This window comes from Anopheles funestus, chromosome X, assembly GCF_943734845.2.
Source record: "Anopheles funestus chromosome X, idAnoFuneDA-416_04, whole genome shotgun sequence".
In the NCBI taxonomy this organism is placed as follows: domain Eukaryota; kingdom Metazoa; phylum Arthropoda; class Insecta; order Diptera; family Culicidae; genus Anopheles; species Anopheles funestus.
The window spans coordinates 7,192,179-7,204,366 of NC_064597.1; the positions used below are offsets into that span (position 1 = coordinate 7,192,179).

At 43.6% G+C, this 12,188-nt stretch overlaps 3 protein-coding genes across 3 annotated transcripts; 1 reads left to right on the top strand and 2 right to left on the bottom strand.

Moving 5' to 3' along the window:
* Positions 1 to 903: 903 nt before the first annotated feature.
* On the bottom strand, positions 904 to 5,593 carry LOC125773985 (uncharacterized). The gene is made up of 6 exons (XM_049444465.1): positions 5,338 to 5,593; positions 5,060 to 5,222; positions 3,760 to 4,980; positions 3,256 to 3,686; positions 1,731 to 3,183; positions 904 to 1,652 (listed from the first exon to the last, which is right to left on the bottom strand). The coding sequence occupies exons 2-6, from the start codon at positions 5,072 to 5,074 to the stop codon at positions 1,560 to 1,562; spliced, it is 3,213 nt and encodes a 1,070-aa protein (XP_049300422.1). The 5' UTR covers positions 5,075 to 5,222; positions 5,338 to 5,593; the 3' UTR covers positions 904 to 1,559.
* A 130-nt stretch (positions 5,594 to 5,723) lies between these two features.
* Positions 5,724 to 7,337, bottom strand: LOC125774225 (ribosome biogenesis protein NOP53). The gene has a single exon (XM_049444522.1). The coding sequence runs from the start codon at positions 7,232 to 7,234 to the stop codon at positions 6,008 to 6,010; it is 1,227 nt and encodes a 408-aa protein (XP_049300479.1). The 5' UTR covers positions 7,235 to 7,337; the 3' UTR covers positions 5,724 to 6,007.
* A 234-nt stretch (positions 7,338 to 7,571) lies between these two features.
* Positions 7,572 to 11,028, top strand: LOC125774147 (ubiquitin carboxyl-terminal hydrolase 30 homolog). Its single transcript, XM_049444514.1, has 4 exons — positions 7,572 to 7,818; positions 7,945 to 8,085; positions 8,145 to 9,639; positions 9,713 to 11,028. Exons 2-4 carry the CDS (start codon positions 8,004 to 8,006, stop codon positions 9,822 to 9,824), a joined length of 1,689 nt encoding a protein of 562 aa, XP_049300471.1. The 5' UTR covers positions 7,572 to 7,818; positions 7,945 to 8,003; the 3' UTR covers positions 9,825 to 11,028.
* The last annotated feature ends 1,160 nt before the right edge of the window (positions 11,029 to 12,188 follow it).

Consider the following 12,188-nt stretch of genomic DNA (forward strand, 5'->3'; position numbering starts at 1 on the left):
TGTCTGTCCCAGAAGTTATTCGAGGAACCAAGTTCTTTACCCTGTTTGAGAAAATGTAAATTTTTTCTCATTTTTGCACCTATGTAGCAAAATTTATAGATGTGATATATTTTAATGCGAATTTGTTGCAATAAGTTTCTTTTCACTCAAATAACTCACTTAAATTGAAAAAAAGAATAAAAAATAAAAAAAAATTAAAAAAAATCTATAAATTTGCCTATCCAAGCAGAGGCCGATCCCGTTTCGTGTCCTGCAGACCAACCCGCTTGTTCGCTTATTCAGGTTTGATAGTTAGGTAGAGCGAGCAGTATATTCATTTGGCTAGTTTGGGTATTGTTTCAACTCACCCGCACATTTTGGTTTCAACTCACGTATTTACTCTTTTTGCAACTCGACTCACCACGGCTACATGCTTACACTCATGAGTGAGTAAGTGAAAAAAGAGTCGCTAAAACTCCTCGTGATGAGTGAACGAAACTCGTTCACTAAAACGTTTCAACTCATTATCTCACTCATACTCACTTTGCACATCTCTAGACCACAGACACCAATACAGTAAGGCACGTTTTGTTTTGTTTTAATTTTTTACAATTTATTTCGCTAAAGTTCATGTAAATATCACTTATCATTCTGAATATATTGTGGAATCATTTTGTGTGTTTTTCTAAGTCATTTTTGCTTCAGAGCGACCTGCGATAGAAATACCTCTATAGGACCTGTTTCCGTTTAAAAAGAAAATGCAATATCCTGATCTTAAACATATCGCACAGAAACGAGCGATAAAAGTTACACTATTAGAGCTATGATATTATTTCGTCTTTTTGTCATAAACACATCCGGGTTTGTTTTTTGTTTTTTTTTGTAAAATCTGTATCAGAGTTCGTGCGCGAATCGTGCCTATAAATGTAGAGCGAGATTGAAATGATGGCCGCATTACTAGCCCACATCTGCCACTGTTCATGGATTATAAATTGTGCTCTCTCCTTGCAGTACGCTTACTTTATTCGTTAAACAATCAGATAAATAGTAACAAACAATTCAGAAACATATAACCACATCAGCGGATATTTGAGATTGGTTTCGTTTTTTTTTCTTCTTTTGCTAACACATGTAGCTAAACGCAAACAAAAAAAAAGGAAAGTGATTTACGCTTCGGGGAACAGATATTCTAGGCATATCTTCCCTTTAACGGTACCTATCTAGCCTATCTAGCCTACCTAGATTATTTAAGTACCGTGTGTACAATAAGAATGATGTGAGTTTTATTTATGGTTTGGACCATTTTTATCCAGTTCCTTTAGTTTATTGCGATAAAAGAAGTAAACGAAAAAAAGGATTGTTCGTTAAGAAGGAATTCAATATAATAAAAACGACGCTAGTGTGCGTTTTTTTTTCACTGTTTGTAACTGAATTGTAAGAAATAATAAACAGAGTAGCCAAGAGAGAATTAAAACTCACCTTGTATTATAAAATATAATAAATCATATTGTTGCAAACAACCAACACTGCTGTTTACGGTTTAGAAATAGTCACTAACAAAAGAACGATGCTGAATATGCTTAATCGAGGAAATTAAAATTCTTGCAAACTGGCGGTTGCGCTTTGGCTTCGTTGATTATCTTATTTAAAGCCATCCGGAAGGATGGTAGATCCTGCAAAATATGGTAAAAAAGAAATAGCAATTATTAATTGATGCTAAAACGTTAGGATACAGATTCACCGTAACATACCGTGGCCGATTGGAGCATGTGCAGTGTGTTTAGGTCGTGGGTCATACCCAGATCACATATGATTACCTTCAGTCTGATCGAATCGCCATCTGCCATGCCGTAAAGCACCTTGACTATTTGATCTAGATGGATGTGGCCAACGCTGGAGACGGCTAGCTTTAGCAGTGACTTCATGAAATGGTTCAGTAGCTGCACCGCGAACAGCTGCAGACGGTACAAGTCCCGTCGCCCGTGCAGCATATCGAGGGACGTTAGCACCGTACCGACCACCAGCGGATAGCCGGTGTTGCTCAACAGCGCATAACCGTACGCGTTCATGATGGCTAAAAATGCTTCCGGTTGGACGATGGTGCGTGCCTCCGGTTGAAACCGTGCCGCCGGATTCGTGTCGACGAAATACTGCCACCGATGGTGGAGCAAATCGTGCAGCAGCTCGTACAGCCTGTTCAGTACGTCCTCGTACCGAAGCGATTCTTCCTTATCCGAGTAGCGTTCATCGCATGCGACGACCGGCAACAGTTCATCGATCACGATGTGTATGATATCCGGCACGAGTGAACGATTGTGCTGATCCGGCACCAGCTGCCGGAACGTGTTTAACAGCGTCAGGGCCGAACGCAACCGATGCGTCCCGATGCTTTCCTCCGCAGCGAACAGCTCCTTCAGCAGCTGTACGATCTCCTTCAGCAGGCGCACCTCCAGCTTGGACTGCAAGCTCACCGAGTAGCTGCAAAATTCCAGCAGCACCTTAAACAGCCGACAGCTCGCCGTATCATTCGTCGCCCAGGTGCGAACGGCAAGCGAACTGCGGAAGATGACTAACACCTGCTCGATCACGCGATACATCGCAATGGAGAGCCGCGACCGCATGATACTGCTTTGCGATTGGTAGTACGCCATCGTATAGGTGAGATGCTCCAGCTCGTCTGTCATCGTTGCTATTAGCTGTTTCTGTTGCTCGAGCTGCAGCAGCTCCCACTGGGCAGGTACAAAATCATTAATCGTACTTGCGATAAACCCGATGTACTGTTCAAGCAATACCACTGGCATTATTTCCGACGCATTTACGTCGCTTAAATCATTCATCATCAGTATGCAGGTGCAGACGGTCCGGTGCACCATGCTGCGCGTTTCCCTTTCCAGGTGCAGCAATTTCGAGCTGACCACACTGCCCTTCAACGCATCAAATACCATCGAGCAGGTTTTTGGCCCCAACAGTTTCTCGGACAAGTACAGGTTGATCAGTTTGATAGATGCAACGATGACCCGCGTCCAGGCAGCGCGATCGGCACTATTTTCGTGCATTATAAATATCGGTAGTTTTAGCATCAAAATGAACTTTTGCTCATTCGTGACGATATCACATATTTTGCGCAAACCCTGCTGTTTGTTTGATTGTGTTGTTGAACCGATCTGCATGCATAGTTTAATCTGCAAAATTAACCGAGCAAGCCTGGAAAAAAAGTAAACAAACGAAAAAATATAAAAAAACCGAACGGTTTAAGCAAAGTTTAAGCAAACTTACGCAGGAAACATGTATGCATTAAATGAAACCATTCGTGTACATATATCCACCACGGGACCGAGAACATCGCTGATCTCAAACAGAAGCTGAACATGGCCTATGAACGTTTGGTGTATGGCAAAGTCAATCGACGGATACTTCCCGTACAGCACCATCGCCAGCTCGACCACCAGATTGCAAGCGGTTATGTAGTCTACCATGCAGATACGTGTCATACGCTCATCTTCATACCGTTGCAGCAGTTGCATATTGCCCTGCACCGCCTGTACCATTCCACGGAAAAAAGCGTTCCCCTCTACATACGGGCTGGAAGAATTGTTTTCCAGCAGCGAAATCATTGCTTCCTCTAACATTGGTGGATCCAGGAACCGTAACAGCTGACATATCAAATCAATGTTTTGATTCTGGAAACGATTCACTTCGGTTTCGGACTGCAAAGAGAGGGAGAGAAAAAAAGAAAAATAAGGAAATTTGCAACACGAGTTTCGAGATTAATCTACATACATTTTCATCGAGCTCTTCATCGTCGAGCAGTTCCAGATCCGGATAGGTGCGGAAAAATAATGTTTGCGTTAGGAAGCCCATTAGTTTTTGTGCAAACTCCGGTGAAAGTTCCGTTCCGACGAGACATTGTTCGTTCTCAACATCTTCCGCGTACCGCGAACCGCACACGTACATCCATATGTTAATCCGATCCATCAGTGCGTACGGCGTTTTTGTACACAGGGTAAATTCGAGCAGGAGATGCAACAGATGCGATCTGTCGTCCCGCTCGTATGGCCAACCGCGCTTAATGTATTGCCGGACGAGATCACACACCTTCTCCTGGTACAGGTCGTCCGACAGTTTGATTGCTTCCTGTGCTAGAATGTGTAAGACACCGCGCGCCAGCTGATAACCCGCTTCCTGCGTCAGGGATTCGTTGCGATAAAGCAGCTCGGTTAAGGCACCGATCGCTCCAATCGCACCGTCACGCAGCATATTCCACGAGCAAGCGACAAACGAGATGTTACCGACCAGCATTGCCTCTACCTGGTCTAATTTCATCCAGCTAAAGTACTGTTGGATTATGTTCAACAGTTGCGAACAATGTTGATTTTTGCGCTCGTCACTCAGCGAGTCGAAAATCGTTAGCTCACCGTCACCGCGCACCAGCATCACGAACATGCCGCAATATTTGTTTAGCGCCTGCATAATATGCGGTGTGTGCCGGTTTACTGTATGGGTGAAGTTGGCAGCTTGTGTGTTTTCCGTGGACGTGACCGTATCACCGATGGCTGCAACCAGTGCCATTCCGAGAAAAAACTTACTTTCCATGAGTTCCAGCGCGTGTGTAACAAACTCGCCGTAATTATTTTCGTTGCTGATGCACTGTTGCCGCGCTATCGTTGCCATTATCTTTGCCATCTTGTCGCGCTGCAGCGCCGGTACATCCGATGGGTAATTGATGAACAGATTGAACAGTTCGAGACGCAGCTCTGTCTGTTCCGACGCGTTCAGATGCTTCCACAGAAAGTTAACCGTTCGCTCGATGGTAGTGGCAGCAAAAAACCATAAATATGAATTTTCAATTGTATTCATATACAGCAAACATGTGCGCCAATTGAACGACGTAGTTTGCAGCTCCTGCAGTTTCAATTCGATGGCCTTTTTCTCTTCATTATTCGTTTGCGGACTGTAGAAACGTGACAGCAGCTCTTGCACAGCGAACGATAATGACTGAGGCTGCAGAAGAGAACAAGAGCAAACAAATTAGCTGAAAACTACACAAAAACGGTATCATCTTAACGTGGTAAGTACTTACAAGCGCATTTGCCATGTTGATGTGATGTGATGATTGCTTTTCTTTCGATCAGTCTTGTCGTTACGAAGATGTTCCTTCTTTCTTCTAACTACTCGTTTACTTCTTTATTTTTCTTTTCCCTGCTTACGGAAATGGAATGTTCGTCGAGGTAGTCGTAGGTTAGCTAAGGAATTAAGTACAGATTACAAACAAATTACGACTATATATGATATCACTTAGTTTTAGCGAATAACTTGGGCGAATACACGCCATCTTGTAAAGAAAAAAAACACACACACCTAGACCATCCGGTGTTACGATGCCAAACTGTTCGGTTTCTACTAACTATTTGTGCGACAAGCAGACAGTTGGCTCATTAAATACTACGCGGAATGCAACATTGAACAAAATGCTATTAAATCGACACTAGACAGTAACAGACGAAGACAGTAATTTCGAGTCAAATTCTAAATTTTCTTCACAAAGACGAACTACGACATCACCATGTTCTTCTCCTTTAGATAAAATGACCAAAGTGACAATGATTGTACACCACAATGGTAACCGATCCGGTACGGAAATGTTACATGTTTGACACACTGTAACAAGGTAGATATAGATAGGGTAGATCTACGAACAGATACACGTATGTCAACAAATAATTAATTTTCGATTCCGGTAATATGATAATTGGTTTTTTTTATTCTGCACTTAAAATTTCACTTTTTATTGTTGTCCAAATAAACATGCAACTATGCAAATGATAGTTTATTATAATATTGGTTTTATTAACGTAATCAAGTAGAAGCAATTTTCGTTCAAATAATTAAAAGAAAATCACCAATCTTTGCTTCGGGGGTATGGCCCAGATGATAATTTGATGCCGGTCCTGTCGTGTGATAGACCGACACCGATACCACCCACACCGTGTCCCTAAATTACAATTTATTTCGATTACAAATTTATTGATTATTTCTCAACTTCGTGTACCAATTCCTTGTGTGAACTGCGCTTGTAGCGCACTGTTTTGACGCGACGCTTTTTACGCTCTACTTCAGCGCGTGTTCTCTTCAGGATGCTGACCTTCCGTACTTTGGGCAGACCGGTGGCTAGCAAATTGTTCAGTGGTTTTATCGTTCGCAAGTTACCCGACAATTGCTGCGGTGGGACAAAATCAATCGGCAAGTCAATTTTTTCCCGTAACGCCTGTCTCTTGTTTGCTTTTCTCTTTGCTTTATATATAGCTTTTCGTTCGTTCAGTTCTATATCCTTGTTAATGTCGTCCACATGATCGATCTCCTCGAGTTTACTCAATTCGCGCTGGATTAGCTTCTCTTCCTGCTGTTGCAGTTCACGCAACCGTTTCTTGGCTCTTGTTATGGGCTTCTTGGCCTTTGCTACAACTGCTACTGGTACGGTTTCATCAGTAGGATTTTCAGTGTCTGATTCGCACTTTGCCACGGTCAAGCCTTCGGACATTTCTTTTACCGTCGCCAGATGCTTTTCTTCGGGGGTCATCTTTACAATCATCTTCGTTAAAACACGTTCGATATGTTTCTCCTTCTTGATGATGGCTTGCTCCTGCTTAACTACCTTGTCCTTCAGCTGAAGATAATCGTCAATCGCCGGATTGTAACTGATGCCTTCGTTGGGAAGTTTTTTCTTCAGCGGGAAATTACGCTGGAGTTTGTCCATCCGGGCCGGCAAATTCGTCACCAACGGTTTGCCCGTGTGCCGAAGTGTATGGTGTAACAATTCCTTCCCGATCCATTCGCTTTTCAGCTCCCCCGGCACATAGTCCTTCGCCCAGATATCCTCCGATGTGGCTTTCGCTATGCCACTCGGGCGGCCCTTCCTTTTTATCCGCACCGGTGTTTGCAGTACCGGCGTTCTAGGATCTCTGTTTTTCTTAATATTGCGCTTCACAATCGGATCAGTGACGCTCGACGTATTCACAAGCGGTAAAAGCGATCTAGGAAGTTCTGCGAATTTAAGTTTCCTTGCTTCACGTAGCGTCGTTTTCGGTTTGCCCGGTTTTGGTTCCTCAGTGAACAATTCCTCGCTAGGCTTATCCGCGAGTTGACCACCGACACGTTCATCTTGCCGCTGTTCTTCCAGAAATTGATCAACATCCGAAATGTCTATATGCTTACGCCAGGACGATTTCAGTTTACGAGAAACGCGCTTTTTGTTCATTGCAACTGGTTTATCGAATAAGTTGGTGCAAAATCAATTTGTGTGCTGCTGAACAAGCACGTGTATTTATAACAAGAAATAAAAACATAAAACATGACAGAAGACATTTGTTCGATGTTCACATCAAGTGGAAAAAAGGTTCGTAAACCCTGTTATGACACTTCGAAGAATTGCATCGGTTTGAAGATTACTTGAAGGAATTGAATCAGTTGATTGGAATTAGCAGATAAATGAAGTATTTTACCTATGTTATCTGTTGCATTTGAGAGTAATTGAACAACTGTATCAAATTTATTGAAATATTTGTTTACGAATGCTATAAACCCTTGTGTCGTGTGCAGTGTTCAAATAGATGTCAAATTGTTCTGTATAGCAAACCAAGGTTACTCTAGCTCATGTGTCAAATGTTTATTTGACTCCTGGAAAAAAAATAAAGAAAACAACAATCATTTTCGGGCAAAGATCGATACAGCACTCAGTGAAAATGGGAAATGATACTCTCATAAGAGATTTTTCCTACTAAAGTGATATTTAATTGTTTTTCCCCAAAAAAAGGACGACACAGCTGAGTTGATTTGTAAGAGGTTCGTTTTCTTGTCGCATTGTATCGTGGGCTAAATGGAATCAGAAGCAAATAATAAAAAAAACATACATTCGTTCAGTTCACATACGCGGTTTCTGGCTTGTTTCAAACGTTATATTCTTTTCAGCAACGTTTCTAGGTACGATGATCTGGTAGAAAGTGTTGGTAGCAGCAGGAGAAACAACAATGGAAAGCGAAAAACTATTGATGGCCGCTGGTGTGACAGCGGCAGTCGTCGTTGGTGCTTTTGTCTTTTGGGGTCCTTCGGGTAAGGGCTCGTAGTTTAGTTTGCAAACAGACTGTACTAAAGCTACATCCCGCTTGCAGGTTCCTCCAAGCTTCGTCAACGGCGTGGCCAGATAGCGGGACTGCACAATTTTGGCAAAACGTGCTTTCTCAACACCCTGTTGCAGGCACTCGCTGCCTGTCCGCAGTTTATCGCCTGGCTGCAGCTGCACAACACCAAAGACAAGAAGAGTTTAGTGTCGTCGCTGCAGAACGTGCTGGAAGTGGTGAACGGAACGCATCCGACGTTGCGCGGCGATCCGTACGCACCCGGCGCGGTCATTCGAGCGCTCCATACGCTTGGGTGGGTTATCTCACCTGAGGAGCACGATGCCCACGAGCTGCTGTTGGTAATGCTCAGCTCACTGGAGGAGGAAGTATCGAAACCGCGCAAAATAGGATGTTTGTCCGATGCGCTCGATGATGTTGCTGGTGGATATGGTGGTGAGATAGGATTTCATGCAATACCGGCACGCCCATCGAGTGCGATGCTGTCTGACTTTTGCAACGCGGAATACGACGAATCCACTAATCTGATGCGTTACACACGTTCGGAAGCGCACACACCCGATTCGCCACACTCCGTCTGCACGGAGAACGAGGAACAGTCGCAGGAGAATTCGCTTGTCGAGTTTGGCGCATCACCATCACACACAATCAGTGCTGCTTTTCCCGCTGTTTCTGGCCGACGGTTTGGCAATAGGCAACCGGCAGTGATGCGACCGACTCCGATGCATGATCAAGGTACGATGGGAGATGGTGGCAACCATTTTGCGGGTAAACGACATTCGGCTTCCTATCGTTCGCTCGAACGATTAAATCGCGGGCCGGGCCGAGTGTCCGTCTGGGGTGATAAACAGCAGGCCCAAATTCCGCATCCATTCCGCGGTGGAATGGGCAGTCAGCTGTGTTGTGGTGGATGCGGCCACAAATCAACGGTACGATATGACAAATTTGACAGCATTACGTTACCGCTGCCGGAAACAGCTGCACCCGGTCTCGGTATCGGGAACCTACTGTCGGACTTTATTCAGCCAGAATCGTTGGATTCGGTCCAGTGTGACGCATGTCACGAAATAACGACGCACACGAAAACGCTCACCTTTAGCAAGCTGCCCGCCTGTCTCTGTATTCACATTGCCCGCACAACGTGGCATGCGAGCGGTCACGTACACAAGCGTCTGGACAGTGTGCACTTTCCCGAGACACTCTCGATGGCACCGTACAGCTTTGTGCAGCCGGGACTGAATAGTAACATCAGCACACCGTGGGGCTCGACCACCTCGCTTTACTCGGCCGGACTGATGGCTAGCATGGGACAGAACGAGTCTAACGCGGGCAGTGGGTTCGATGCAATCGGCGGCAGTGCCAACAGTGGCGTTGAACCATCCGGTTCAATGTGCTTCGGATCGTACACCTTCGGTGCGATGTTTCCACGCAATTTGTATCGCTTGCTGGCCGTTATTGTGCATTCGGGTGAGGCAAATGCGGGCCATTTCGTTACATACCGACGCGGTGCACTACGGAACTCTTACAAGTAAGTGGTGTTTGGCCGACTTCTCACAGCTTTATATTCATTGGAGACATTTTCTTCCCTTCTATTTTTGTAGATGGTACTACACGTCGGACACGGTCGTGCGGGAGGTTCCTATCGAGGAGGTGCTGAACAGCTCTGCCTACATGCTTTTCTACGATCGTGGCTCGTCGTCCAAATATCCTTAAGCCGTACGAAAAACTGCTCCCCTTCCCCCCGGATGGATATTCGTCTCATTCTACCTGTTTCTCTCTCTCTCTCGCCCATGTGGCGGCAGCTAATTGCTTTTCGGCACAATTGTGATGTACAGCACTTAAGTTAAGCTACACACGAAAGTTACTGTTAGAAGAATATTCGTTTTTTTCGGAGAGAAAGAGAGAGAGAGAGGGAGGGAGAGAAAAAAAAAAAAGATAAAATTTGTTGTGCACGTTCCATGTTTCCATGTAGCATCTTAACATAGCTTTCCTCCGGTTTAGCGTGTAGCTACCAAACGAAATCATTGTGGCAGTGTCAAAGTGACAATGGAAAAAAAGCAGTGGAAAAATACTCCATTTGTTTGTTGATGTCGTTACGCTTTAGTAGCAGAAGAGACACGGTTAAGAGATACGAACAGAAAATAACAAAACCACTTACAGTTTTAGCAACGAAATTTGGCGAAAACGCATGACATCGTTCCATCTACAGCAGGAACAGCAGATAAGAGGCGAAACCGACATCCAACATATTTGATAGGCCAATAGCTTCAATCAAACATCGTTATAAGTGTTACTAATTTTAAGCCGTAAATGCAGCAAATGCGTTTAAAACAAAAAAAAACAAGTATACATGTATGCTGCCTGCTAGCAATGTAACATAATTTCCAGCTAAACCATCTTATAGCAGCAGTGTTTCTCAACATTGAAATTATCCAAGTGTGCAAGTTGTATTTTTTTGTTCATTCTGCACAGTTTATTAGGGGTTTTGTTCATTTCAGTAGTTTGCTGCTTACTTGTCGAAACAAAACAAAAACACATGCTTACGTTATGTGCAGCCCTTAGCAACCCTTAGCAACACAGCTGTAATATGTTGATATAGACGTTGGAACGCGTTGCAAACAGCAATTAATAAAAACATGTGTACTTTGCGCAATGCTCTCCCATAGAACAGCTTATTCTAGTTTAGGTTCAGGTGTCACATCGGCTTTATGCAATACAATGTATTCCGTTGGCTACCTCTAAGCCAAAGAACTAACTAAACTCTTGCTAGAAAAGAATGGTACTATTTCCATATTCAAACCCAGTAGCAGTGCGATCCGCAGAGTACATGCCGATGATGTCGAGATTCTACTTCAAAAGCAGGAATAAATAAGCTAATGAAAGATGTATTTTTTCGAAATAAATTCTTAAACCAAAATGCGATGCGATCGTTCGAAGTTTTTAATTAAGCCTGTGCGATTACGTCCGTTCTTGCGCGTTTTGTCTTGCCGAATGCGGTAAGACCACTTAAGAAACAAAAAAAAACATATCCGCTTCGATAGCTTTGAGCAATGTTTTGTTTACCGCTCGTTAAAAAGGGTTGCACTTTGCGTGAGTGAAAAAGTGTATCAAACAATCATTGAACAAACGACAGCCTAGTGTCCTTCGCGGATGTGCATTGAACCGTCTACTTATTTATCTTTAGAAGCAAGCTACGAGCGGGTGACAGTTTCTGAACACTAGAACGAACGAACGTGTTCGATTTTTTTTCTTTTAAACGCCGCCTAGCAGTAGCGTTCTGCAAAATGTACTTTGTGTTACATTTGCTATAAAGTAAATTATAGCTTTTATTTACAACATTTAAAGGCGAGCTAATTGTTGAGCTGCAATCTTTGCCATATTATTATTGTTTCAATTTACGCTTGAATTGCTTTCACAGTCCATTTAGTGTAATGGCAATGAACGAAACCGAGATATGAAGTAGCATGTTGGAACGTTTTTTTTTCGTACGTGGGAAAAAAACGTTTTCGGGCTTCGGTACTCTCCGATTCCCGCTTCAATTGTGCCGGGACGTCGGGACGAAATCGGGAGTTCGAGTAAAAACAAAACCAAGAACAAAAAAAACCAACCCAAGGAAACGATCGACATGTTCGATCAGCAAAAACAGGAACAAACCAAAGCAAAAACGCAACCTTTTTTAAAAAAAAAAGAAAAAAAGGAACCGCAGAGGCTAGCATTCGAATTTGTGGAGCCCTATTTAGTAAAAGTAAAAGGCACATACCACACATGGGCTCGCGCTTAGTGTTAAGAATAAAGTCTGCCCTGAGCAGTCGCGTATTCCTTGCTCCTTTTTTGGTATATATTTGCCCCCCACAATTTAAGCTGGTTTCGTTCACATTGCATTACCAGGGATAAAACAAATTTTCCCAAGTTGCGAAGCGATTGTTTGGTTCGGTCCGAGCTCGAATGCAACGTGTTTTGCGATCAAACATGTCTACCGTTACGTTACCGTGAGCGTTACGTTGCGATCGCCATTTGTTCGGGATGTTCTAGCCGGATAAACGGGAGTAGAGAATAGGATAAATAGTATTATTCGGC

Coding starts and splice junctions, on each gene's coding strand:
- LOC125773985 (XM_049444465.1), bottom strand. Junction 3,687..3,759: donor ATGAAGAGCTCGATGAAAAT/GTATGTAGATTA, acceptor CTCTCTTTGCAG/TCCGAAACCGAAGTGAATCG. Junction 1,653..1,730: donor ACATGCTCCAATCGGCCACG/GTATGTTACGGT, acceptor CATATTTTGCAG/GATCTACCATCCTTCCGGAT.
- LOC125774225 (XM_049444522.1), bottom strand. CDS start 7,234: ATGAACAAAAAGCGCGTTTCTCGTAAACTGAAATCGTCCTGGCGTAAG.
- LOC125774147 (XM_049444514.1), top strand. CDS start 8,004: ATGGAAAGCGAAAAACTATTGATGGCCGCTGGTGTGACAGCGGCAGTC. Junction 8,086..8,144: donor TGTCTTTTGGGGTCCTTCGG/GTAAGGGCTCGT, acceptor TCCCGCTTGCAG/GTTCCTCCAAGCTTCGTCAA. Junction 9,640..9,712: donor GCACTACGGAACTCTTACAA/GTAAGTGGTGTT, acceptor CTATTTTTGTAG/ATGGTACTACACGTCGGACA.